Here is a 27,056-nt window from a genome sequence, read left to right as displayed (position 1 = left end):
ATGTGCATGGCGGGCTGCTTCCTCCACTTCAGTTCTGTTTTGAAGGCAGATATTTCTCTGTGACAGACTTGACATTCTACTTACAGGCAGAGAGGTCGGATTTGTTGCCGTTTTCTACGCTTGTCTCCATGCTGAAGAGATTTGCACGTTCCTTTGAGTTCACCATGTGTCTTTATTTTCCATCATCAAGTGACATCAAACAGGCAGTTGCAGGCTGAGAACCAAACAAACACATAAAGATCATCCGTTCTGCTTCTAATTCAGCACTGCACTTCTATATGTCCACAGCAACACATTTACCATGTTTACAGTGGATTGAATGAAAGGCTGATGTGCTAGGTAAAGTGTCCAACTCTGTAAAAGATACAGATCTCAGATTTAAATGTTACCAAAGAATAAAACCTGCTGTCAGAAATCAGCAGTCTAGAACACGTGTCCAAAAACAGCTATAAAATGAAGAAATAATAGTACAGCTGTTACCAACTGTGATATTGAAGTAGAGCTGTGCTGTGATAGCATAATAATTTAACATGATACTAGAGATGCTAAAAATGTCTTTACAAAGCCACATGCAGCACAATTTAGTTGGTAGGAATAAAAGGGATAGTCTTGTAGAGAGATGGGAGACAGCTGGTGGTGGTACACTTTAATGTGCTGTAACAGCAGAAAGACAAGACAGCTGTTTGGACAAGAGAATATTAACTGTATGAGCTGTGCTAAAATAGGACAATAAAAATACAAAATCACAAACAATTCCATGGACAATAAAGTTATTAGATAGAGGATGAGGGGATGTTATTATCTTATGTACTAAATAGTTTCACTTATAGTTGAATACGGGGGTTATATTGGGATGTGTGAGGAGGGGGGCCCCTTGTCCATTGAGGTTGGTGCTCAGGGACCCGTACTTTTCCCCTTTTGGCAGAGTTTGATGGATGTAACCATCACCTGTATTTCTAATATACAGCGCCCTCCATAATTATTGGCATCCCTGGTTAAGATGTGTTCTTTAGCTTCTAATAAATTCAGATTTTTCTAAATAATATAGGACCACAATGAACAATAGAGGAAAATCCACCGTTTAATTCAAGTGCATTTATTCAGTGGGGGGGAAAAAAATCACACATTAAGAAATAATTCTTGTATATCAAATCATGTGTGCTACAATTATTAGCACTTCTGATGTTAATACTTTGTACAACCCCCTTTTGCCAACAAAGCAGCACCTAATCTTCCCCTATAATACATTTTTTGTACAAATTTCAGTGTGAGTATGCTTCTGCAATAAAAATTGGATTTATTTTAAGGTTTTCAACACATCTTAACCAGGTGTGCCAATAATAATGAAGGGCGCTGTAGATAAAACAGGTTTCTTGTTCTAGTCTGATGCAGAATTTTAACCCAACTCAGAGAACTCAAAGTTAGCAACCCAACAAAGATCACCTGCGCCTGCCAACAGTTTGACTGGGAAGCAGAGGCATATAGCCCTGGCTGACACATGAAAGGGCAAGAAATCAGTGACATTAAATTGCTGTTACATCCTTACTGCTAATCATATGCAGTGCTATGCTTAACCACACCGCAGCACACCTACTCATTTCTAATATTTCTGTCAGTTCTGATCTTAATCACACGATGATGAACATTTTCCAATTGTTGCTATATTCTGCAGGCTCACAGCTGTGACCTTAAAAAGCTGTAGCTCATTTCAGGAATACATCTCGAATGATAAATTTGCAAGATCATATCAGTGAATGGTTTTTGTGGTTTGCTTTTTTCTGTAAATATGCGTCAGACACATGTTTGATATGCAACTGAACTCCAAGTTTCAGTACCACATGCACATTTGCATATAAGACGGCTGTAATTTGTTGCGGTTAGATGGGGTTTTTTGTTGTCAGTCGGGATGTTTCATTTATTTTTGTGGCTTCAGTGCCATGAAAAGACTTGCTACAAAGTGTGGCAGCGTAGTGAAGGCACCGACTGAATGAGAAAACACATTTGACCGCTCCCAAAATCCGAGGCCATCTCGACTTGCTCAAATTGAATCAGCCTTCACCTTTGCCCTTGGATGGTGGGATTAAAATAAATTTGGGCTGGTGGCTTCTGTATTTTTAATATTTGCATTGGCTAACCAGGTTGTGAAGAATTACTTAAAACTTTTGAAACACATTTGTTTTGTTTTGCATTTATTTGTTACATCACTTTCATTGTGATAGTGCTACACTAAAGCCTCTTGCTCATTCATTTTCAGTGCAGTGTCTTCCATTGAAATTCATCAGTTCCTCCATTGATCATTGGCAGAGTTCAGATTGAGACATTGATTCACATTAATTTTAACTGTTATGGTGCTGAATTATTTTAACCTAAGAGATGAGATACACATTAACGTATAGAGCACTGCAGGCTTGAGAAAGCCCGCTGTCAAGCTGCAGTGCTGCTTCACAGTGTATGCTCCACTCTCAAGCAGCGCCGTGCTTGTACCACACTTAAGTAAATAAACAATTTTGGGACGGGTGGGTGTCAGCTTTATAGCACACGACTAATCTGAAGGCATGCAAGCCAACATGCACCCCAAATAAACTCCTCTCCTTAGATTTGGGGGAAAACATTTTAAGATCTCATTTTGCTGTTTGCCGTAGTCCAACTTACCCTGTACTTAGAACAACATTAAGCGTCAGTTATCTTGAAGTTTTCCTTGATTGTGCCTGTCTTATTTTCTAAGTTGTTTATTGTGACTGTCTCCAGATGAAATATTGATTCAGTCTCAATTTGGTCTTGATGGGGCTGTGATGGCGACAGTGAAATAGCCTGTTGTTATGTATAGTAGTGTGTTTGATGCCTTTGAACCCAAAGTCACATGTCCTATAAACAACGACATGGCTGAGGTAGAGGCAAGCTTTACTACAACTATGTGTTATCTATGGCATAGCGATATGGAAGGGGATTATGATCATAAATTCAGAAGCCAGTACTGTACGTAGCTGTGCAGTGTTTGATAACTACCTGCTGCTGCCATTACTCAAGTGTGTTCCAAGGCTCGGATCTATGGGTTTTACTGTCATGACTCCAGAGAACTGTTTCTTACTGCTAACGCCGGTGTTGTTTTAGGGAAACACGTCTAGATTTTTCGATCTAGGCAGTTTTCATGTTGTGTAAAAAAAAAAAAAAAAATTCCAATTGATTTGATATACAGTGGGTACGGAAAGTATTCAGACCCCTAGAAATGTTTCACTCTCTGTGTCATTGCAGCCATTTGCCAAAATCAAAAAAATTAATTTTATTTCTCATTAATGTACACTCAGCACCCCATCTTGACAGAAAAAAACAGAAATGTAGAAATTTTTGCAAATTTATTAAAAAATCTGTTTGAATTAAATTTTTTTAAAGACACTTCACTCTTATTTCAACAAATGGTATGGGTTTTTTTTGCTAAATTTGACAATAAAATTACATTTTATGCTGAATTTAAATCGATAAAAATATTGTTTTTCCCAATATTTGCTATTATTAAAAAGAAAAACATGTATATTAAGAATTTAAAAATTTATATTTTCCATTTCTACACAGTTTCCACAGTTTTTGAACATTACAGTATTCCACTGTTTTCTTGCGTCTTTCTTGACACCTTTGCTTCTGGAGTTTCACCATTTTTCGTACCAACTTCTATTTAATGTTTAGTAAGCTCATATGACCGTATTCCAAAATATGACATTTTATACTAAGCAGTACTCAGTACATAACCTGTGATTTGTTATTATGTGCGTCCTATAAAGATGGTGAAGAAGATTATAAATGAAATGTCTCAAAATAAACATTGAAGGAGAAAACAGTGTTCAGTGGTGTCTCAGGCAGTCGGTGTGAGCTGCGGACACGGACTTTATGATCTGCTGTTTCTCTGCCTCCATGCCTCAATTACACCAGTGGCTGAGAGCATGTAAAAATACCTACGTGCCAAAAACCAGACTCTTAGTTAAGCAACAAAAACCAACAGAAAACTTCCCCTTTTTCCTGACACTTTTGTTTTTGTTTTTACATACACCCACATAGCATTTACCTAATACGAGATACTTGTACAAGCTGTAAAACAGAATAGAAATAATTAGTAACAGAGCCAGTTCACCTTGTGTAATCTATTCATTTTTTTCTCAAACATACCCATTTCTTCAAATTGTTTATCTTTAACAAGATTCTATAGAGTGTTTAGGGCAGGGAAGTCAAACGTATGGCCTGTGGGCCCAAAACCGACCCGCCAGAGGGTCCAGTCCAGCCTGTGGGATGACTTGACAAAACGAATAATTACTACAAAAACATTGTGCAATATAATGTCAATCAGCAGCATCAGTACAAAAGAGTGAGGTTGTTCATGCACTGCCACAACTTTCATGTATTTTTTTATGTACACATTTTATGCATTTACAAGGCAGAGGACTAACTTAACCTTCTTCCTTAATAGTTCCCATTTAGTTTGTGTGGTGTGGTGGTCAGGGTTACTACACAGATGTGGAAATGAATGTAAATTAAAAATAACTTCTAGAGCTTGACAAGTTGTTTCGCTCACAATGTAAAATACAATGTTGTTCAGTTCCAGATACCTGTGACCAAATGTTTCGTTTCTTTTGTAGTTACACTGTGATCTGTGAGTAGTAATGTGTAAATGATAAACTGAGGCATAATATTGAAATTGAACTTATTTGTCTTAAGAAATTTTATGCTGTTCATAATGTTTAGTAAAATGATAGTTCGTTTAATGTGAACATTTTCAAATTTAACTTTTTTGCACAAAAAGGCGAAAAATTTGGAATTTTTGTTATTTATGGGTTATTATGCTGTGATTTTACTGGTCCGGCCTGCTTGGGATAAATTGGGCTGTTTGCGACCCCTGGACTAAGATGAGACCTCTGTTATATGGTGTACATCAGGTCTATGTTTAAATATTTTATTTTAATAATGGTGTATGTTTAAATCACTGTTTAAACATACAGTGTTGCCTCACTGTCACTTCCCTACACCCAGACACAATGATTCAGAAATGCCTCTATCAGTAACAGAATTGCATTGCAGTAGGCGACATGTTCAGTTCAGGTCAGTATGTGGAGGGTTTGATCGCAACACCTTCACAAATAGGGACACAGCGAAGCATGAAAAAGGAACCACGTAAGACTCAGAAGTTGCTGTCTGTCGAAGCTTCGACACACATTTCTCTTGCCTTCTAAAGTACCATTAGCAGAACCGTTAACATCAGAGCTTTATCGATCCTCTGGTGTTTAAAGAAATCCCCCTGAGGTGTGTATATTATTCAGCACCCATCTGTACTAATGAGGGAATGTCACAAATAGCAGTGACTTCAGCTGCTTCAACCATGTTTCTACAAAGCAGTTTACAGAAGAAATTCCTCGAAAATCTCACACTCTGCTTCAAAATGTGACCATTCAGCTGCTACTAAATACAAAAAAATGAACTGCTACTTCTTCTGACTTACATCTGTGCTGCAAATTCATACTCGTCTGGGTGGGATTCATGCTACTGTTGTTGCTCCTATGACAGATTTTAACTAAACTTGCCAAAGCCACATCTGCTACAACTGTTGCTCTAAATATTTTGGTTTTGGCATTTTACAGTGATCAGGTAGAGTAGAAATTGACAGGAAATGCTGATAAAGTCTGGCTGGACAGGAATTAAACAGTGGAGTCAGCTGACCATGTGGGGGTGAAAATGTGCCCTGAACACTTGATCATCAGATCAAAGTTTTACAGATGTTTAACAAGCCTAACAAGACTGTATTCCACCTGTTAAATGCTTCTTTCTTTCTCCTTTTGTCTCGGTACAGAGTAGTAACTGTACTGTATACTGTATGTTCTATTTTAGGCTATTTAAGGCTAAAATGTACCAAATTTTGGGACCATTATGTCTAACATGATGATATGACATCAGGTCGATCACTATTACCCACCTACACCCCCCTCTATCTGTTTGTTCAACCTGTACTACTTTTTTCCCCAGCTAATTGGATTTTAGAGAAATTGTTGTTATTAGCCTGTAGCTAAGTGTTTCCAGCGAGTCTTGATCCTGCTGAACTTCAAACATGTAGCCTACACACTCAGGCCCACATGTCTGTGCGCGCCGTAAAACCTGCAGGGAGGGAATCGGTAGGGAGCACGTTGAAATAACAGAGGCCCCTTAATTGATTTGCATGTGTTTATTACAGGAGAGTGAGCTCATGCTGTGTGAGCACTTTGCTTCATATGGAGGCTAATGACGCTGAGATGCCGGGGAGTTGAGACCCTGATGCCGCTGTAATCCTGCTGATTACAGAGAGCGCACATTCTCTCTGAGGGCTGATCACAGAGCTCTGGACAGCACAGCTCCAGTCACTTCATGGGATGTCTTTGTATATGTGGACATCCGAGGGACATTTCATGCAATAAACACATTAATGTTGCATCGGCTTCTCTGCATGTCCGCTTTTGGAAGAATTAACTCTAAATTCCACCCTGAGTTCCATGAAGCATCCTTTCATGTCAGTGTTAACTTCCGTGCACTTGTTGGCGGGCTTTCAGGAAGCTGCCTTGCCTCACCATGAGTTGTGAGAGGCCATGTTTAGGAAAGCAAGAGCCCCTGCTGTACCTCTCATCGTGTTTCCTAATGCGTTGGAGCCCTACAGGTATGAGCTTCAAAAGGCAGGAGACACCCCTGTCTCTGCCGACAGAGCAGAGACTGGAGCTAATCGCAGCGGGCGCCACACACCTCAGGAAGGTAGCAATTTTCCATCATTACCGTTAAATCCTGCTTAAAAGGACCGGATTCCACAGACCTAATTACAAGGTGTTAATAATAACAATGTAATGACAGTCAATTTAAAGCCTGCCCTAAACCATAATCCAATCTCCAAACCGACTCTTTCACGTTGAAGGTTGTGTAGCCGCCGCATGGTGATGTCTGAAGTTTTAAAGTACCATGATTCCTATTGATTACTATTGTGATTACTCTCACAATTGGTGTGTTAGGTCCTGCCAGTTAGGGCTTGAATGAGGAGCTCTGTCAGCTTTTGTTGAGTAGAATTACAGTCCTTAAGATGGATGATGGTTTTCATCCTGGCGCTGCTGATGCTCAGAGACGTAGCCAGGCCAATCCACCGGCCTAATTGCTGGATGGGGTAGAGTTTAGAGGACAGAGGACTGATTTATGTGTATTAGTGTTGTAGGAGGCCTCAGGTTTATCCAGATATGTTGAATTCAGAACATCAATCTGGACTGTGCTCCTGTGCTTTAAAAGTCCGCAAAAGGTTTGCAGAGTGAAAAAAAATACTGTTGCTGTCAGTAATTATGATAAAACATTACGAGCTATTTTAAACAAACCAATCTTCTCTGGTAATTACTGCTAAATGAGGCTGATGTGTAGCTGACCTGCTGTCTGGGTCTGGGTGTGGCAGACTTCTCCAAACACACCGACCAATCACAAGTCTTCCTCCAGCCCTTGGATCAGGACGCATCGCTGCTGGCTCCACGTCTGCGGCGCGCCTGCCAAACTTTTCCAGCACCGACTTTGGGAACTTCTCTCCGGCTGAACGCTGCGTATTTGCGCTCCGTGACTTAAAGTTATGAGCTTTCTGGATTGGAATTAGATTTCGGAGCCAAAGTAAAGGAAAACATGTCTGCCCGCGGAGACTCCAGAGACGAGTTTTCCACAGACGAGGATGTGGAATCGACGCGCCAGAAGAAGCGCACGGCGCAGGTGTCCAGTCTGCCCTTCAGCGTGGAGGCTCTGATGTCGGACAGGAGGCCGCTGGCTGCGACGCCCGGACAGGAGGGAAGCTACGATTTGGATGAGGACGAGGCGCACAGGTCGGATGAGTTTTCCCAACAATTAGTATCTATTAAATCAGAGCTGTCGGAACCAGGAGGAGGAAGTCCGTCTTGGATATCCAGCTGCATAAAAATGTCCACACCACCCCGTAAGTACATTTTAAATTACATTTTACCGTTAGTTTTATGGATTTAGCCATCATTTTATGTCATTACTTGGCCTACTTTAGGAAAGATTTGATATGTGAGATATGAAAAAACTAGAAGCAAGTTACTAACTGATATGTTTAGAAGAAAGAGGCATAAATTCAATAAATAAATGAACATACAGGTTCCATCAGTTTTGATTAAATCTACAGTTATTGTAGGTAGAAGAGCAAAATGTATTTTCTATGTCAGCTAAGGTCCATTTTTGACCGTGTGGATATTGTTATATTTCCAGATGACCAATTCATATTATTATTTTTACATGTATTTTAATGATTCCAGCAGAAAATTCAGAGTTATGGAAGTTATTGGAAATTCAAGACTGCCATAATGCACATGATCTTTACAATATTGTGCTAAACTTTTGTTCATGGCTGTTTATTTTGTTTAGGTTCTGCTCTGCTTGAGTGACAGTAACATATCAATAATTCCTTTAAATGTGATTATCACTAGATTAACCGATTAATCATTTCATTCATAAAATTAAAACAAAAAGCGATTATCATTGCACATCATGATCCTCCAAGCATAAGGTGTTCATCAGCTGTTTAAAGATAATCAGTTTACGTTGATATAAATGTAAACGATCAGTACACAGAGAGGGCCTAACATATTGTTGATTCATTTTCTCACAGTTGCCTTATGAGGTAATCAGATCATTTCAGTTCTTATTTATTCATATTGATATTACAGCATCTGAAAAATACATGATAAACGACCCGTTGATGCAGTTTTTATTCTCATATTTCTCTCATGTCCTTCAGGGCAGGTCAGTCCAGCAGTCTGCTCCTTAAGGAAGCACAAAACCAACCGTAAGCCTCGCACTCCCTTCACCACGATGCAGCTCCTGGCCCTGGAGAGGAAATTTCGTCAAAAGCAGTACCTGTCCATCGCAGAGCGGGCCGAGTTCTCCTCCTCCCTGTCACTGTCTGAGACCCAGGTCAAGATCTGGTTCCAAAACCGTAGAGCCAAAGCCAAAAGGCTTCAGGAGGCCGAGGTGGAGAAACTGAAAATAGCAGCCGGGTCCAAAGCAGTGTTCTACCCAGGCTTCTCGTCTTTAGGTTTACCCCTCAGCGGTAACATGCAGGCTGGTTCAGCAGCAGCGCTTTATGGACTGGGTAGCTCATACAGCCGCACCCCCATTCACCCCGCTGCACATCTGGCCATGTATGCCTCACACGTTGGCTACAGCATGTTCCACCTCTCCTGAGACGAAGCAGATGTGCAGAGTGTGTTTAAAAAGGAATGACAAGAGTGTATCATTAAATCATGTACCTTATGAAAAACTTGTCAGCAAAGGACCTGAGGAGGAGTTGAAGCTTCATGCTCTTTCCTTGTCTTGAGATACACAAAGAATTTAAAAATAGTCCTACTTTTTGCAAGAGACTCTGTGGAAGAACCAAGAATACAAGACCCAGAAGATCCTTCTTTGTTGTCTGCAAACGTATTTTGTTCCTGAATGATTCAAGTGTATTTTTTATCCGTTAATCTTGAATTTGCAGGGAATTTTCATAATCCAATCAGAATAATAAGAGGCTGCAAATGGAAAAGTTTTGCCACGTTTGCCATGACACATGTATTTATTTATGATAACACTTAGATTTATATTTTTCATGATGCGTATCTACATTTTTAAAGGCTAATATTTCGCATGTATGATATTAAATTGAAACTTTCAATCAACTCTCTTTTTGTTCTCTTTATTTGTGGTGTAGGTACAATACAAAGCAGTATCAGTTACCTGGTGAGCTAACTCGTGTCTTGCCCAGCTGCAGTTTTGATGCACAGACTTTACTGGGTATTTCCTGGTGTTTTAGTTCTTTAGTCTGATGCCCATCTGCTTCTGTCATCCATTTGCCTCCTGCAGGTTACTCCACATCCAGGAAGACTCTTTCTCTGGTTCTCTTCCCCTTCTGCAAATTTTGTTTTTCCTCAAATATTCAGAGCAATTTGAAGCTGAAATATCTTTTCTCAGAGCTAGCTTCTTTACTGAACCTCTGTGGCAAACAAACTTCCTTTCCCTCCTTTTGGTGCACCGTGAGAACCCACTGTTAGTGTTGCTAACTAGTAATGATGTTCTATTCAGGGTTTCCATGAAGCTATGACAGTGTGACCCTCATTTTATTATTAGTCATGTTTTTCTTTCTTCTGCTATTATATTTTAAAATATCTTTTGTTAAAAAAAGAGGGATTTTAACTCTAAACGATAAAGGTCACTTTTTCTGTTGCTCCTGTACTCCCGTCCAGATTTACTGCTGAAGAACTAGAGTTGAGTTCACCCTCCTTAGAAAAGACTATTTGTATTTTTCATTATATAAGCTGATTAGTCTCTGCCATAAATCACTTCAGCCTGTAAACAGTGTAGTGGTCTTAAATGCATAATGTGTTTTAAATAAGTTGTTCTGTTGGTGTCCCTTAACTGAAATTAAACAATTAAGCAGCTCTTAAAATGATCACACAGTTGGCTTCATTTCAGACTACTGAAACTTAAATGAAGTTTGTGCTTTTATTTAAAAAAAACAAACAAAATATGTGCGCCATTCATGGTGAACCAAAACATATTAGCCAACTATTCAGTTTGCTAATCAGCTTTAGAGCTTTACACTGAAAAATGAAAGCATAATATAATACTGTATGACTGTTAGCTGCTCTCATGCATAAAGGGAAATGAGTTGAATCCACTCTTTCTGGGTAGATATACAACTGGGTGGCCCAAGTTAAGAGGTGTTGCACTCTTTAATGAATATTTATAGTCAAATTTACTCTGAAGATGTGAAATTATGTTTGCAAAAACGCATGTTTTTGACAAATAGCCCTTCTTAGATAGTTTTCATTGTAAACTCACATTGGGAAGGTTTGAGTGTTAGTTTTAAACTTTATACTTTAAATGAACTCTCTCTGTGAACTTTGTAGCACAGCATTATAAGACACTGTCCCTGAGTTTGCACTCCACGGTTTAATTGTGCTTGTCCCAGAATTCTGACTCCAAAACTCTGTGAAATTATACGTGCAAGCCCGCTGATAACAGAACAGGGACTTCTATGGTCTCTCTGTCTCCCTCTCTCTCCCTCTCTCCTTCTGTGAACTTGGAGAAAGCTTGTTACCATTAGCACATATTTCACAGTCCATTTGCTCCCCTCCATTTTGAAATTAAACCCAGCATTAAGCTGATAGTGAGGCCCTTAATGGCTTTGATTGTCCAATAACCACCACAGCCTCCAGTTTCAGACATTTTCAGTGTGAAACTAAAGCAGAGGAAGTGACTACAGCCCAGCTGACATCTGATAAAGAAACTATGTTCCATGATAATTAAATATAAGCAATATGTCTGTGAAGAGTCTCTGTCATCCAGGTCATGATAATAGTAGGAGCTTCAGTAAAAATCAACTGGACCTCTCTTGTATGTATACTATATTAGATATGAGTGTAATAATAAACAAGTAAATTTAGTCAAAATCACAACAAAATGAATAATCAGATTTGACAAAATATGACTATTTTTGTAGAAATGTGCCTTGAAGTTTTTTTTTTTGTTTTAAATACCAATTAAGCTAATCTAGGTTTCTCTGGAAGAATAATCAGTGAGGGTCAATTCATTCAACCTTCATAATATCCTCAGCCATGAGTGCAAGAGGTCATACAGAGCTCATAGAAGCTTAAAGGATAAGGTCACGTTTTTTTCAACTATCTTCACACAATACTCACATGGGCACATATGCATTAAAACAGCTTTTGGTTGCAGTAGTCATTCATTATGTCCATACTGGTCTTAAAGAGATTCTTAACATTAAAGTTAAGGAAGATATTTTATTCAAAATGACAGAATCTGCCATTTCCAATTTTTGCAAAGCATAATAGCAGTAGATGTTATTCTTAATTTCCTAAACTGTGAATATTTTAGGAGGGAATCTCTTCGGGGCCAGTGTGAATGAATAGTAGCAATATCACAGAGATTTTTCTTTAGATTTTAAAAACTGGAAAGTTATCCTTTAAAGGTCTTTTAGTAGTAGTAGCATGTTTTTTTCCTAAAGGTGTTGCAGTTCAGCCAGAAATCCACTGGGTGTAGCAGCTTCCCATCTATTGCTGCTATCTGATCTTACCAAGGCCATACAGTCCCCTCTACTCGCATATTAATAGATTTATTCTTGGCATTTAAACGACATTTCAGAACACTTTAGTTAACAACATATCATCTTAGATAGAGATTTACATGTTATCTAATCTGCAATTCACGGGCTCTTAGATAATGTCTGTTTAATTCATCATGAGTAACGTGCTGAATAAAAGATGAAACTCTGAGGCGTCGTTCCATTCTGCTGATGGTGAATGGCACGGGTTTTGGGATTTGGGATTTCAACAGTTCAGTGCTGCAGGGAAAGAAGCCTTTAAGTCTTTGCACATGCATTATTGTAAAGCAATGTCACATCAGATATGCTGAGAATGTGATATAACCAGATTCAGACTAAGTAGTTCTCCGCTCCTCCTTTAATTCTGATAGGTAAAGATATTCACAGTTATTAGCCAAGTAAATAAATTTGTCTAATTACTCCTGTCAGACTGGCATTTCATTGAACATGATTTGAGTGCATATTATTTATGAATTTATTTAATTCTGTTTAAATCTGTTTAAGGCAAAACAAAGTGGTCAGAGTCATGGCATAGAAAAAAACAAGTAAAGCACTCGGAGACTGAAGTACTCCGCCAAGTCTGCTCAGTATCATTTCTGATGGCTGAAATCTTGAAAAAGTTGTGGCAGAACTCACCGCACCATAGAATGTGGCCGTTTAATATAGATGTACCCACAAATAAAATGATCATGTACTGAGCACAGATGTGTGTTGTGCATGTGTACGTTATGTACGGACACCAAATCCCGTGACCTAAATATGTAGCGGGTAACGGGAATCGATTGGACTCGAAAACACCCCCACAGTTTAATCAATTGTATCATTTCCGACAGATGTGTCCCAAAAAGTCTGCAGCGGTCGATTTAAATGGTTGTATTTATATAGCGCTTTTATCCAAAGCACTTTACATGATATGTCACATTTACCCATTCACACACACATGGCAGAAGCTGCCATGCAAGGTGCTAACCACTGCCCACCAGGAGCAATTAGGGGTTCGGTGTCTTGCTCAGGGACACCTCGACGTGAGCACGACGGGCCGAGGATCGAACCGGCAACCTTCCAGTTACAAGACGGCCACTCTACCCACTGAGCCATGCCGCCCTTTGATTGTAGTGGGATCGCAATTGTGATTGTCAGCAGGCAGCTGACGTAGTGTTCACTTGTAGTCATAGTTACAATGACACTGTGCCGCTATATCGCAATGATGCAAAAAGCTTTAACAAATCCATGGATCCAGACTATAAGCTATAATTAGTTGGTCCTTGTGTCATTTCTGACCTTCCCTGAAAGTTTAATCTAAATCCGTTATTCTGTTTTTGAGCAATGTTGCACATAGACAGACAGACAGACGGACAAACGTACACTAATCGTCACATAACTCCGCCGAGAATCCACCTCCTTGGTAGAGTAAAAATGCAGCCAGTTTAAGGTTTCTCACTGCCCCTGTCCTCTCCTGTCCCGGTCTGTTCGGCAAAATTGAGATTCAATATTTCAAGATCTGTCTGCATGCAGGAGCAAAGCTGAGATACAAGCTTCATCCCACAAGAACCAACACACAAATTTCTTTCACAAGAGAGGTGGTAATGTGAGATATAAGGAGTTGGGTAGGTGACAGTGAGAGAAGATTTTATTTTATTTATTCATGTACTTTTTTCTTTTTTGCGCACACCTCACAGATCAGAAGAGGAAATCTTCAGATTGTGTCCCTGAGAGCTCAGTGCACTTCCGCTTAAGAAAACAGGCAAACAAATAAAAACAAGCAGCCTAAGAAAACGTCTTTACCAATTGCACAACACAAGGTCAGTTGTAAAAAACGCTGCCAAGAGAACAGATGCAATAGACACTTTAAAGTGATGAACATGGCTGACATAGTCTTGTTGTTGTCATGGTGACAAGTTAAGTTATATCACGGTGATGTTGCTTTTTTGATGCATTTGACTGAGTTTTGCAGCATTTTTTCTGAATATTACAACTGTGTCAAATATTTATTCATAATTTTTTATTGTTGTCTGTTTGCATGTGTTTTCTTAAGTTTCTGCATGTTTATCCCTCATAGTGGCCGAGCATTGACGTGTTTTGTTCAAAGTGCGATAACAAGGGAGAGGCCCTGCTTTCATCTTGTCTTCAAAGCTGTGGAGCAGGTGCGTTTCCCCAAACAACCCCTGATTCGTCCTCCATCTATGCTCTGGATTTTTCAGGTCCTGCATCTCTTCACACCTTTTTATTCTCTGCCTGTCTGTCTCTATTTCATCCTGAGTCCTTATATTTCATGAAAGATCAGGGGCTTTCCTGCATACAGAGGAATCTTTGGTGTCCCCAAAAAGAGTATTCAGGGTCCCCCTAAAGAGGTTTAAGTCGATGCCAACAGAAAATCACCAGCACCAAAATACTAAGAATTGAGAGAAAAAACAATTTTATCAATTAGAGTTTTGTTTACTCAAGCATAGTTGCTTTTTTCTTCATCAAACTGTCAGAAATAACAGAAAAATGTCAAGATTTCTGTCACATCAGATAACATGGACTCATAGCCATTTCTCCACACAGTCCAATCATGCTGACTGTCATGCATAGTCACTCACTGGAGGCCTATTCTGAGCCAGGGAAACCCCTGAATGGACAAGAGGCTATCAGCACTCATTCCGTAATTAGACACACTGTCAGCCATCACTGTGCTGTGAAGTCAGTGTGTGTGCTCATTATAAAGGCAAAAGAATGCTCTGCACAAACTGTGGCTTAGATACAGACACAAGTTGACAAATTCCTCACCAGAGCAACCTGATCTTCACTCAAACACGCATGCTCAGACTCACACACACAGAGGCAGACCTTGTCCTGTCCTGAGAGTAATCCCACCTCTAGCAGTTTCTGTCTTTTGTTTAGTTCTTTCAGTTGGTTTATCAAGAGACATTTCCCTCCAGCAGGTTGGCCAAACAGCATGACCTATTTAAACATAAAGACACATCTAAAAGCTTTGGCTTTGAGGTTGGGAGACAGAAAGCTCCTCTTGAATTATGAGTGTTTATTTGTGAACATCTGGGGCACTGAGCGCAGTAACCTGAAGAGGTCATCACAGAAATGAAAACAGCATACTGCAGGATATTTTTTTTGTTGCAATGTTGAAGGTTTTAAACACATGCAACCCCCACTGCGCCCTCACTCTCCTTCTTTCTCTCATCCAGTGTATTTTATTAATATTTCCCAGGGTGTTATTGTAGGAAAACTGTCCTAACCCCCTACAAAGCAACGTCCTTGTGCCCTGACGTGACCGAGTGGAGCCTCGATGCTCTTTTGAAGGACTGAGTCGAACACATCTGGACTGCTGACCCCTGAGACAGAAGAACAGCGTGAAGTTTGTTGCCGTTTATAGTGCTGTACCTTCAGCACATAGAGTACACTCTGTCTCTAAGCCTGCACAATACCTTACCTTCAACATCTTTATATGCTTTGAAGTGACTCTTCCAGATAGGACGCACCAATGTCAGCTAAATTAGCTTCTTGCGGTGACATCCATACATTGCCCCGTGGGACGTTTGTACCCCCTGTCCGAGCCTCTTCAGAAGCAGTGCCATCTGTAGCCTTCACTATTGTCCGTGTCTCCTCACAGATCTGTGTGTCCGCTCTGTCTCCTGAGATGCTATGACTCATCAATCTCCCCCACGGCTTCTATTGTACTGAAGGAAGCCTCATTGTCCAACTCTTTCTGGTAACTTAATAACACGATAGCTGACGTGAAATATGCGCCCAGATACATAGAAACGCCAACCGGCTCGCTTAGATCCATGGAAATGTTATATCCAATGTAGGTGTGGAGAATGTGTCGCAGCTCTTTGCTTTGTTTTGATGTGAGTTTCCACTTTGGTTTGAGGGTGTTGCTGAAATTGGATAGGGTCCTTTTGTCTGTGATTTGCAGCTGGAATCTGAAGTGAAGATATTCATCCTCTTAACATACAGTTAACAGACAAAACGCCCTACAACAAAACAATATAATTAAGCGGCAAAAATATAGGAAGAGAATATGATAGTTATTGAAACCAAAGGAAAAAATAATGACATTAGTTAAAGGCATTTTTAAAAAGTGATTTGAAATATGTCACTGATTCCACAAGCCTCATATTGTCAAACACAAAAGTTAAAGTTAAGCCTCCTGGTTTTACTAGAAGTTAAAAGAACTCCTTTGGTCTGTGATTTGCTCACTGTAAAACATCATGAAAGAACTGTCGACAGTATGTGCTTCATTTTATTTTCCATTCTCATTAAACATGTACATATTTGCCAGATTTAACGCTGGTAAATCTGCTCAGTCTTCTAAAATATATAAAGCAGCAAAGCAGGCTTGGTGCCCTGTAGGGTCGCTTATTGAATTATTGATGAACAGTGGGTGGTGTAAGCAGGAGAGAGCACACTTCCAGTTGCAACAATTAAAAAGGATTAACGTAGTCCTCCAAAAAACCGTCCATCTCCACTTCCTCTCCAGCACCTCTCCCCAGTGTTCGCATCAGTCCTTTTAATCCAAATGTCATGATTGCTGGCTCATGTCAGTCATTCTTTTCAACTAGTATGAATATTTTCATGGGCTTATTCCCCTATAGTTTCAGACCTGAGGGGTGTATTATGAGGACAGATTAATGGACTCTCAGTGTCGCTTTTAACCTGTTAGATCAACCTGGTAGCTGATGCTGCCCCGCTAACCTGCTCCGGAGAAGGTTCTGTTCAGGGTTTTCGATTTAAATCAGCTGTGACAAGCATCAACATTTTACCAGTTCTTTTCCTGATGATATTCTGTTCTTCTGTTTCTTAGTAATAGTACTAAACAAAGCTGTGCAGCTGCAGTAGCACAAAGTGTGTCATTCCACATACATTCAGTTGGTGAAGCAGAAAATGCATGAATATCTTTTTATGCTCGGTCCTGGTTTTACACCACTGGTACTGCAGCTAATAGAACACAGACTGCAGAACTGATTAGTCTGTTGTTATTTATCACAGAGAATATTCAACCAATAGCATTAATTTCACTGTGATGTGGCCCAAAACTAAAGCAGTTTTCATGCATCCTTAATTATGGGAGCTAAATGTGTCTGAGCCAAATGCACTTGCTGAGTGTCATGTTTTAATGTATGAAGTTTAAAGTTTAACAGCTGTGATGGTGAGCTGTCACGTTAGACACAAACGGCTGTACTGAGAGTAGAAAAATAAATACTAACAAAAAAATTATAACCACTGGTTGTTATACCTTTTAACTCTGATTCAAATTTTACGTTCCGTTGAGCCACCCTAACGAAAACAAAACCTGGTTAGGTCAAACTTGCTTCATGTTGCATCCCCCCTGTCCACTCCCACCTGGCCTGTTTCTCACCAGGTCATTATATAACCCTCCCTACCTATCCACACTGTAAAAAAACAACGACTTTTAATTGTAGCTAAAAAAAAACCCAGTTATTTTGCAAATTTCTGCTGTTTTGTGAAATTAGAGATGATTAGCCAATTCATTGAAGAAAATCATCCATTTACATGTTAACTGTTGCAAATAATGTGCACAGCAAAGGTATATATTTTTATGATTGGTAATTTGTTCTTTTACAACATTTGAACATATAATGACACTTATTTTTTACAGCGTTTAAATATGAAAAAATATCGTTTTACAGCTATCTCCCTATTTGAAGGCAAAATAAACCATATTAAGGACTGAAAAGAGATACACACGTGGACAAAATTGTTGGTACCCCTCAGTTAAAGAAGGAAAAACCCACAATTCTCACTGAAATCACTTGAAACTCACAAAAGTAACAATAAATAAAAATTTATTGAAAATTAAATAATCAAAATCAGCCATCACTTTTGAATTGTTGATTAACATAATTATTTTAAAAAAACAAACTAATGAAATAGGGCTGGACAAAAATGATGGTACCCATAACTTAATATTTTGTTGCACAACCTTTTGAGGCAATCACTGCAATTAAACGATTTCTGTATTTGTCAATGAGCATTCTGCAGCTGTCAACAGGTATTTTGGCCCACTCCTCATGAGCAAACAGCTCCAGTTGTCTCAGGTTTGATGGGTGTCTTCTCCAAATGGCATGTTTCAGCTCCTTCCACATATGTTCAATGGGATTCAGATCTGGGCTCATAGAAGGCCACTTTAGAATAGTCCAACGCTTTTCTCTCAGCCATTCTTGGGTGTTTTTGGCTGTGTGTTTTGGATCGTTGTCCTGTTGGAAGACCCATGACCTGCGACTGAGACCAAGCTTTCTGACACTAGGCAGCACATTTCTCTCCAGAATGCCTTGATAGTCTTCAGATTTCATCGTACCTTGCACACTTTCAAGACACCCTGTGCCAGATGCAGCAAAGCAGCCCCAAAACATTACTGAGCCTCCTCCATGTTTCACCGTAGGGACAGTGTTCTTTTCTTCGTATGCTTGGTTTTTGAGTCTATGAACATAGAGTTGATGTGCCTTACCAAAAAGCTCCAGTTTGGTCTCATCTGTCCAAAGGACATTCTCCCAGAAGCTTTGTGGCTTGTCAACATGCATTTTTGCAAATTCCAGTCTCACTTTTTTATGAGTGTTTTTCAGCAGTGGTGTCCTCCTTGGTCGTCTCCCGTGAAGTCCACTTTGGCTCAAACGACGACGAATGGTGCGATCTGACACTGATGTACCTTGGCCTTGGAGTTCACCTTTAATTTCTTTGGAGGTTGCTCTGGGCTCTTTGGATACAATTCGAACGATCCGTCTCTTCAATTTGTCATCCATTTTCCTCTTGCGGCCACGTCCAGGGAGGTTGGCTACTGTCCCGTGGGTCTTGAACTTCTGAATAATATGAGCCACTGTTGTCACAGGAACTTCAAGCTGTTTAGAGATGGTCTTATAGCCTTTACCTTTAAGATGTTTGTCTATCATTTTTTTTCGGATGTCCTGGGACAATTCTCTCCTTCGCTTTCTGTTGTCCATGTTCAGTGTGGTACACACCTTTTCACCAAACAGCAGGGTGACTACTTGTCTCCCTTTAAATAGGCAGACTGACTGATTATGAGTTTGGAAACACCTGTGATGTCAATTAAATGACACACCTGAGTTAATCATGTCACTCTGGTCAAATAGTTTTCAATCTTTTATAGAGGTACCATCATTTTTGTCCAGGCCTGTTTCATTAGTTTGTTTTTTTAAATAATTATGTTAATCAACAATTCAAAAGTAATGGCTGTTTTTGATTATTTAATTTTCAATAAATTTTTATTTATTGTTACTTTTGTGAGTTTCAAGTGATTTCAGTGAGAATTGTGGGTTTTTCCTTCTTTAACTGAGGGGTACCAACAATTTTGTCCACGTGTGTATTTTATTGAAGTTTCCTCACCTGCATCCACTTTTTTCTGTGGGCAACTCTCTCAGTATGTATGTCCCCAGTTCTCTATGCGTATTTTGCTGGTTTGTCTTTGAATTAGTAAACAGCAAAGCATTTTTTCAGTGTATCGAAACCTTAGAATCAGGTAATTTTGGTTTTGATTTTAATCATTCTGGTATTCAGTTCAGTTTGTTAATGCAAAAGATTCATTCTTTTGAATTAATTATTTGCGAACACAAAAGACTACTTTGAGGCTCATGCTGTTGCTTTTCAGATTTACCTCTAGACTCTTAGTTATTAGCTTGTTATTAAAAGAGGGCTACATTTGAACCTTCACCTACCGGTTGGCATTCCACAATTTTGTCCAAATTTATATATTTTAGCGCGACTGCTCTTCACCATTATTATTTTTATGTTTCATGTGCAGTTTTTCTTTGTGCTCTTCTAGCGTTGCTAACTACTCACTGCATTTTGTACAAAGCCTGCAGTACAGCAGTGTAGCGTGATCTGCTCTGCTACTACTGTTAGGACCATGACACTGAACATTACTGTGCAATGTTCTTACACTCTGCTACATGTGATCGGGTTGCTTTTATGGTTTTTGTTGTATTTTATGATTTTCTTTAAATGATAGCTATATGTAGTGGAGTCGCAGCTGAATGGTAACACTATTGCCCAAGATAAATTTGCTTTTGGGACATTAAAGCATATCATATCACTATTGGACATGATCATTATAAGTTTGCATACTAGCATTAGCATTACAACTAAGAGCACTTCTGATTGTGTCCTCATCAGACTCAGATTTCCTTAAATAATTTGCTATCTATACATATCTAAAGACAAGGTACGCACTTGACCCTTGTAAATCTCATCACTGATTCCAGGCAGGTTATAATCATCATGCGTAACCAAAGGATCCCAACAAAAGAAGCTGAGATGATGCTTGTGAAAACAGTTTCCGCGTACACACAGATGACTTTGAGCTTAAAAGAGATAAGCAGACGCTGCTGAGCTTTCCTTGAAAGTCTCCACTGAGCTGTCAAGGGTAAATGGCAGCAGGGTAGCGTAATGAGCAGAGAGACGTGGGTTCAAACCCCTGAGCTGCTGTGGTGTCCTTGAGCAACACGTTGAATCCCTACCAGCTGCTGGTGGCTGCTCAGCGGCCGACCCTGAACCTTTGCCCTCTTTGAAGGAGGGAGCACGAGGGACATTTTCCCCCTCTGTGGGAGTCTTGTTGCATTGTTACATGCAGAGTAAATCCTGAAGTGGCTTACGGCAGGGTGCACAGGTCACAGCTACATTTGGTCAACTGGTGAATTGTTAATGCTTTTCTTTTTTCAAATCTGCTTTGTTTCTCGTGTGACAGTCCCTCCTTTTCGTTTGTTATTGATAGTTCCTCTTTTTAACAGAATAAACCCTTCATTCGGCTGTGGCATCTGAGTTTCGTTCTCGGTAATCTCACTGAGGTTAGGAGCTCAGGCCTGATTTTTCAGATGGTTGGAGTGTGATGAGAAAGAGGTGAAATGGTCTCTGGTTTTGTGACTGTGACCAAATAAAGGACCCAAAACCCCTCTCCAGCTGCGTCTCAGTATATCTCTTCTGTGTGCCTGTGAGCACGTTTGCGTCGGCTCGTGTGGTCCCATCTGAACTTTCCAGAGGGTAAAAGAGGCTCCTGCTGTGCTCCTCTTTGACAAGCCCCTTCCTGAAATAGACCAAATTGTGTCTGCCGTCTGCTTCCCTCCTATGGAACTCAAACACTACCACGAATGCACAGCAACAATAAATGTTTGAGGTGTTTCTATTCCTGGTGGTGAGGCTGTGTTTTCCTGGCTCTCCTCTTTCCTCTGTTTGTTGTTATTACTAATATAATGATTCATTCCTTGCATAAGATTTAATTATGAGTTAGTAAAACTCCTACTGTGAATCTCGAATAGATTTTAAAGAAGCATGGTATTACTCTCTTCTCTTATTATAGGAAAAAAATTGCAAATTAAAGAAATCTGTGTTTTCAGACTCCAATCAAATGATTAAGAAAATGGCTCAAAATAAATAAAAAAACTGTGACTGTGAAACCATAGTCTCAGAGCTAATTATAATCATTATTTTTATTCCATTGTGAGTTTTAAGCTTGGCCGATGCTGCAGTTAAAGCTGAAAATGATCTCTCTAATGTCTCTCATACATTCAGTGTAAGAAAATATCATTAATCATGCAGCGTTGTACCTTGTAACTCCAAATAATTATCATGCGGATGCAAAATGACCGAAATTTAAACCAGTGAATAAAAAACTCTTCTGAGATTATCCTTCAGAGCGAGTGGACCACAGCTGCTCCGAGGCTTTTTTTTTTTTTATCACAGACTTTGTCACAATCTGCTCACAGTTTGTTCTTTTACTCTCAAGCAGTTTTTTTTTTTTTCCATCCTGCCGTCCTTATCTGCCTCCCCCCCGTCTCCTCCTTCCTGTTCTTTCTCTCTCTCTGCTGGGGATGTTTGTTCAGCTTGTCACTGTGCCGTTGCTCGAGTGGGATGTCTGTTGCTGAGTGGTCTTTTCTGTACTATCCTCCTGCTCTGTTAATCCCCTTTTCAGATGCACAGAGCAGAACCTCAGAAATATGCCAGGCATTTATATTCTCCCCGGAGTCACAATCAGTGGATGTAGTCTGTGTTTATTTTCTGTGACCTCTCTGTTCCTTTATTGCTGTCAAATACATCCTCATCTGCGATTTTACTCAGATGTTTACAGAAATTCACACAGCGGTTTACATGTTTTACCTAAACAACATAATGTTCACATAATGTTGCTGTAGTTCATATTTCACTTTTTATTTGACCATGGAGTACATTTATTTAGTAAGTAAGCTTCTCACATTGCTCAGTGCCTTATGGAGCATTAATGCTAAGCACCTATTGACAGAGTTTACTGACCTGTTGACGACAGTGGATTAACATTCCACCTTTGTAAAGTTGGGGAACTCACAAGAAACTAAATTTATAACTAAAAATAGTCAAAATTCAAACCAGAGCCAAGGATGATATATCCTGACATGCACTTGATTTTTTTACATTATATTTTCCACCCTTCTGCTCAGTAACTCAGTTCACTTCCTGCTTGGTAAATGTCCACATCTTTCAAACTCCACATCCAGAGTCTGAACACAGGTTATTTGTTGTTGTTGTTGTAAAGACTGAAGCTCAAAACACATTACACAACTTTTTTCACGGGCTGTGTAGTACTCTTTTTGACGAGTAATCTGAATTTATTGTGTAAAACTGGTGGAGTGCTCCATTAATCCTCTGAACCCCAAGCAGTTTCTGGGCAATTTTTGCTCCTGTTACTTTTCTGCTGACTTTGAGCTCATTTTCCACTGCAATATAAAGTCCTTCACCTCCATGGAAACAGAACAATCATGGTTTGAAGTACAGAGAATGCAGAAATATCTCCTATTGAGTATATAACACAACTGTAATGCCATAAATGATGGGGAAAAAAATCAATCTAAAAGTTACATTTTTGATTGTTTTATAGAAATTATAAAAAAAAACTGAAATCAACATGTACAACATTTTTCTTACAGATGTTAAAAATACTTTTAAAAAAATGATGACAGTAGCTAGTATAGATACTTATTTATCTCCTCTCTGCTGAGTGTAAACACAGCCTGCAGTTCAATATGAAAGTCTCTGAATTGTCTACACATGACTGTCACAGCTGAGTCATTAATAACTCTGTTTTTTTGTATGTACACAATCTGCTAAGTGTCATTGATTAATTTTTGACAGCTTTATATAAATAGGACATGTAGAGTAAAGCAAACTTATGGATAAGATTTGATAAATTCCTGATGGAACTGTATGTCAAACGTGATTTACAAAAATATAAAAATTATTGTTTTCAGTTTTTATTGTTTCTGGTTCTGATAAATGGTATCTTTTTGACAATTCATTTAAAAAACATGCCTTTTAATGCTGCCAGTGAAGTTGTGGGGCTCAGAGGATTCATCTATTCACCGGTGTAAGCACACTGAGCGTTAAAATGTATTCATTAGGTCTTTTACTGAGAAACAGAAAGCTAAGCAAAAGCTGGGTGTTTTTAGACTATCAGAGATGGAGGTGTGGCCATGTGATATTACAGTAACTCCAGCCAGAGACAGAAACAAGAATTTGACATTTTTGAAAAATACAATAGCATGAATCACCACATCATGTGGGTGTTCTGCCGAGAAATGAAACCATGTGCAAGAGTAACACATTGCCACAGTGTGAAATATCTCTAATGGTGCGTAGTGTTTCCCAAACAGCCCTTGCCAAAGGAGCACATGTCACATGCTTTCTTTGTCATTTTCATTCAATGATAGCAAATGGCTGAGCGGCCCTTTAAAAGGAGTGGAAACAGGGCTATAATTTAACGGTTTCGAACATTTTACGAAGAGCACCAGCGCTGCACTGACATGGTTCAGATCACATAGTCATCAGCTCAAATCCTCTCACGGTCAGCATCGTTTGCTGTTCCACTCAGACCAAACACAGAGCAGCCATCGCTTTTAAGCCCAAATAGAGAGGACATTATCTCTAAGTTTTCCTGTATATTTGTCAGTAATCACTTCGTTGCTCTGCCTGTCAGTTTCTGCTGCCAGTGTTGCGCTCTTAAAGGGATAAGACCCATCTGTTCTCCCCCAGAAGCTAGCTGATTAGCATTAGCATCATCACAATTCACCTATGTGGCATCCTACTAGTATGAGCATTAGCAGGGGCATCATGAATAGCATGTTCTCCACTCAGAGCCGTCTCTGCCAGACAGCACCTCTCTCCAGCTAAGCTGCAGAGCGTGGCTGGAGTGGACATCACCCCTGTTGAGAACGCTATTCATCCACCACCCTCATTTGCACCCAGCTTATTATTCATTGTATAATTGGATCAGCGCTCACTGTCTTGGCTTATTACTCATTTAACATGCTTCAGTGATGTTTTCCACTCTGCCTCGATGACAGTTTGTTACTGGCCAGAGATGAGGGTGATATGAGCAATTATGCAGCCAATACATAAAATCTGTCTTCATTTCTCTGGTGGATTTGATCCGGCCAAATTTAGCAAAAGGTCATCTAATCTCTGTTTTTGGCCCATCACAAGCGGAGGTCTTACCATGACTCAGTATGACAAGTTAAACTGTATCCATTTATGATGGATTATGATCTGTTATATTTAGATTTAGGCAGCGGTATACATGCACTCGTAAGGAAGGAAGGAATAATTTGATGGCTGTTTTCTGTCTGCTTTAGCGAGCATGCTGCCTTTTCCATTCTACCATAACCTTAAGGAATGATTTGTTTCTTCTTTTCTTGCTCATTTCCATCCATGATTCCACCTGTTGCACGCCAGATTGTCTAAAGACCTGAAAAATACAGATGTGGGTTGTTAATTGTGGGATCAGAAGCTTTACTGGGGCAGAAATTGGCGCCCTCTACTGTGCCCGATCAGTGCCCAACCACTTACTTCCAACAGGCCATGAAACCACCACACCCAGCTGGTGAGTTGTTATTCTGTAATAGGACGTTAGTACAATGGGAGTTTCAGCACCTTAACAAGGGGCATGACACCCCCCTTGTTCTTCATTCCCCTCTTAAATCACTTATTGCTTAAGACCTTCTTGTTTTTGGCATGGCATGTGAAACCGTGCGCTCCACCACCATCATTAAGACACCTAATATCTTTGAGAGAACAGTCTTCATTCCTCTAGTTTCACAGACGTCTAAGGTTTGTCTTACTGAGTCTTTTTGATGGTATTTAATCCAATTGTAGGAGCCAATGAGCTCAATTATTATAAATAGGAACCAATCTTTGTCCGGGCAGGTGTTCCGCCCAGAAGGAAATAAACAGTTTTGACCGCTGTTGAAGCCGCTGCTGAAAGCCGGTAACAATGAATTGTTTGTTTTAGATTAAAGCTGTTGGATTATACTTATTTGGAGTAATAAATGCAGATTATTGGAACAGTAAGCATTGGTCTCGGCTCTCTTCATCAGACGCGGTAAAGTTGTCGGCGTGTCAACTATTTAAATCCTGGTGAAGCACCTCAGGGGCTTCAAGCATTGGCTTAGCCTCTACACCAATAGTTAATTTTAACACTTTATACGCCTTGATGTTGTTACAATCATTTGTGTGTGGTCACCAAGCTACAGGAATAGTTGAATTTCTTGTTTACGTTTTATGAAAGGATTAATACAACTCTCATATCTGCCAGTTAAACCCTCTGTAAAATGGCAGTGTCATGTGTACACTATAGTTTTGTACTGTTCAAGGGCAAAAAAAGAGCTATATCGATCTTCTCATCTAATTCCTGACAAGAAAGCAAAAAAACTAAACAAAACACCTTTGCTAAGATTTAATTAGTCCCGGATTGTCGTGCCTCTCCCTCTTGTAATTATTTTCCTCTGCTCTGATGTCTCGCTGAAGAGCCCTCTGTGATTCTGCTTTCCCCCTCGTTCCCTTGCCCCTTTCCCAGTGGTGGGGTCAGAGGGCCTGTCCTCTCCACTGGAGCCAGTTGGAGTGACGAATGGCAACACAGCGCTGCCAGCCGCCCGCAGCACAAACAGTAAACAGAGCGAGGGTGGAGGAAGAGAGCAGAGGAGTGTGATAAGAAAGCGTAAATGAGGAAGAGAAACGAAGGCGCTCGCTGCAGAGGACGGACACTAAAGGTCGAAAGATTTGCAGGGCGATCACTGGCAAAGGCTTGTGTATCTATTTGTGGGTAAAATAACCTTTTGCTGGGATCTGATATGTGTTTACATGCTTCTGAATTTGCTCTGTTACAAAGTTAGCCCTCTCCAACCCTTAAATAAAGAGATTCCCCCTAATCTCAAGATGTGTGCGTGCATTTCCTGATGCGACGTGTTTACTTCTTCTTCATCTTTCTCATCTAAATCAGCTGAAAGGAAATGTAAGTCAATGATTTATGTCATCAATGAAACCAGAAACCTGTTTTTTTTTTTTTTTTGAGCGTGCAAAGAGCGTCCATATCTGTCGTCACGTCATTGTGCTGACGCATTTTGGCTGGAGTCACTGACACGCTCGCTCTCAATTATGCTTATCTTGGTGTTGTGTGAGATATTAAAAATGCATTAGGCTCGAGTGCAATTATGATAGCTCTTCCAGTTTTGAATAATACATATTTAATGGAGAGCAATACAGATGATTGCAAACTGTTTAATTGCATTTTGATTCCCAGAGAGGAGAGAGGGTGGCACAGAAATCATTAAGTACATTAAAAAAAGCCACTTTCACATGCTCAGGTGTGCCTCCCTGTAAATAAACAGCTTGAGGTCAGATGGGACTTCATTGTGGATGTCAGACCAGTGTGATTTTGATAACACTTCCTGGCTGGTTGTGATATTTACAGAGCATCCTTTGCATCTTTTTTTTTTTAGTTGTCATCGCTTGATTCTTACATAAGACTCTGTCTGTCTCCTTGCCCCTTTCTTTCTCTCCCTCCCTGTCTCAGTAAATCATTTCCCCAGGGCCAGTCATTAGCATCATCTGAAGTTGCCATGTCTAACATCCCTTTTCTGATGTGCCA

At 39.8% G+C, this 27,056-nt stretch overlaps 2 protein-coding genes across 3 annotated transcripts in view; one reads left to right on the top strand and one right to left on the bottom strand.

Annotated features, from left to right (window-relative positions):
- sncb (synuclein, beta) overlaps positions 1-27,056 on the bottom strand; it is a 223,853-nt gene that overhangs the window by 90,914 nt on the left and 105,883 nt on the right. The gene's annotated exons all lie outside the window — the stretch shown is intronic.
- LOC110956328 (homeobox protein MSX-2-like) lies at positions 7,482-10,678 on the top strand. The gene is made up of 2 exons (XM_022201715.2): positions 7,482-7,954; positions 8,777-10,678. Exons 1-2 carry the CDS (start codon positions 7,651-7,653, stop codon positions 9,220-9,222), a joined length of 750 nt encoding a protein of 249 aa, XP_022057407.2. The 5' UTR covers positions 7,482-7,650; the 3' UTR covers positions 9,223-10,678.

Source organism: Acanthochromis polyacanthus, chromosome 10, assembly GCF_021347895.1.
Source record: "Acanthochromis polyacanthus isolate Apoly-LR-REF ecotype Palm Island chromosome 10, KAUST_Apoly_ChrSc, whole genome shotgun sequence".
Taxonomy (NCBI): Eukaryota; Metazoa; Chordata; class Actinopteri; family Pomacentridae; genus Acanthochromis; species Acanthochromis polyacanthus.
This window is presented reverse-complemented; position numbering and strand designations above follow the sequence as displayed.

Excerpts from the sequence above, each read along its gene's own strand:
- LOC110956328 (XM_022201715.2), top strand. The coding sequence starts at position 7,651 with ATGTCTGCCCGCGGAGACTCCAGAGACGAGTTTTCCACAGACGAGGAT. Across the intron at positions 7,955-8,776 it reads AAAAATGTCCACACCACCCC|GGCAGGTCAGTCCAGCAGTC; the intron begins GTAAGTACATTT and ends CATGTCCTTCAG.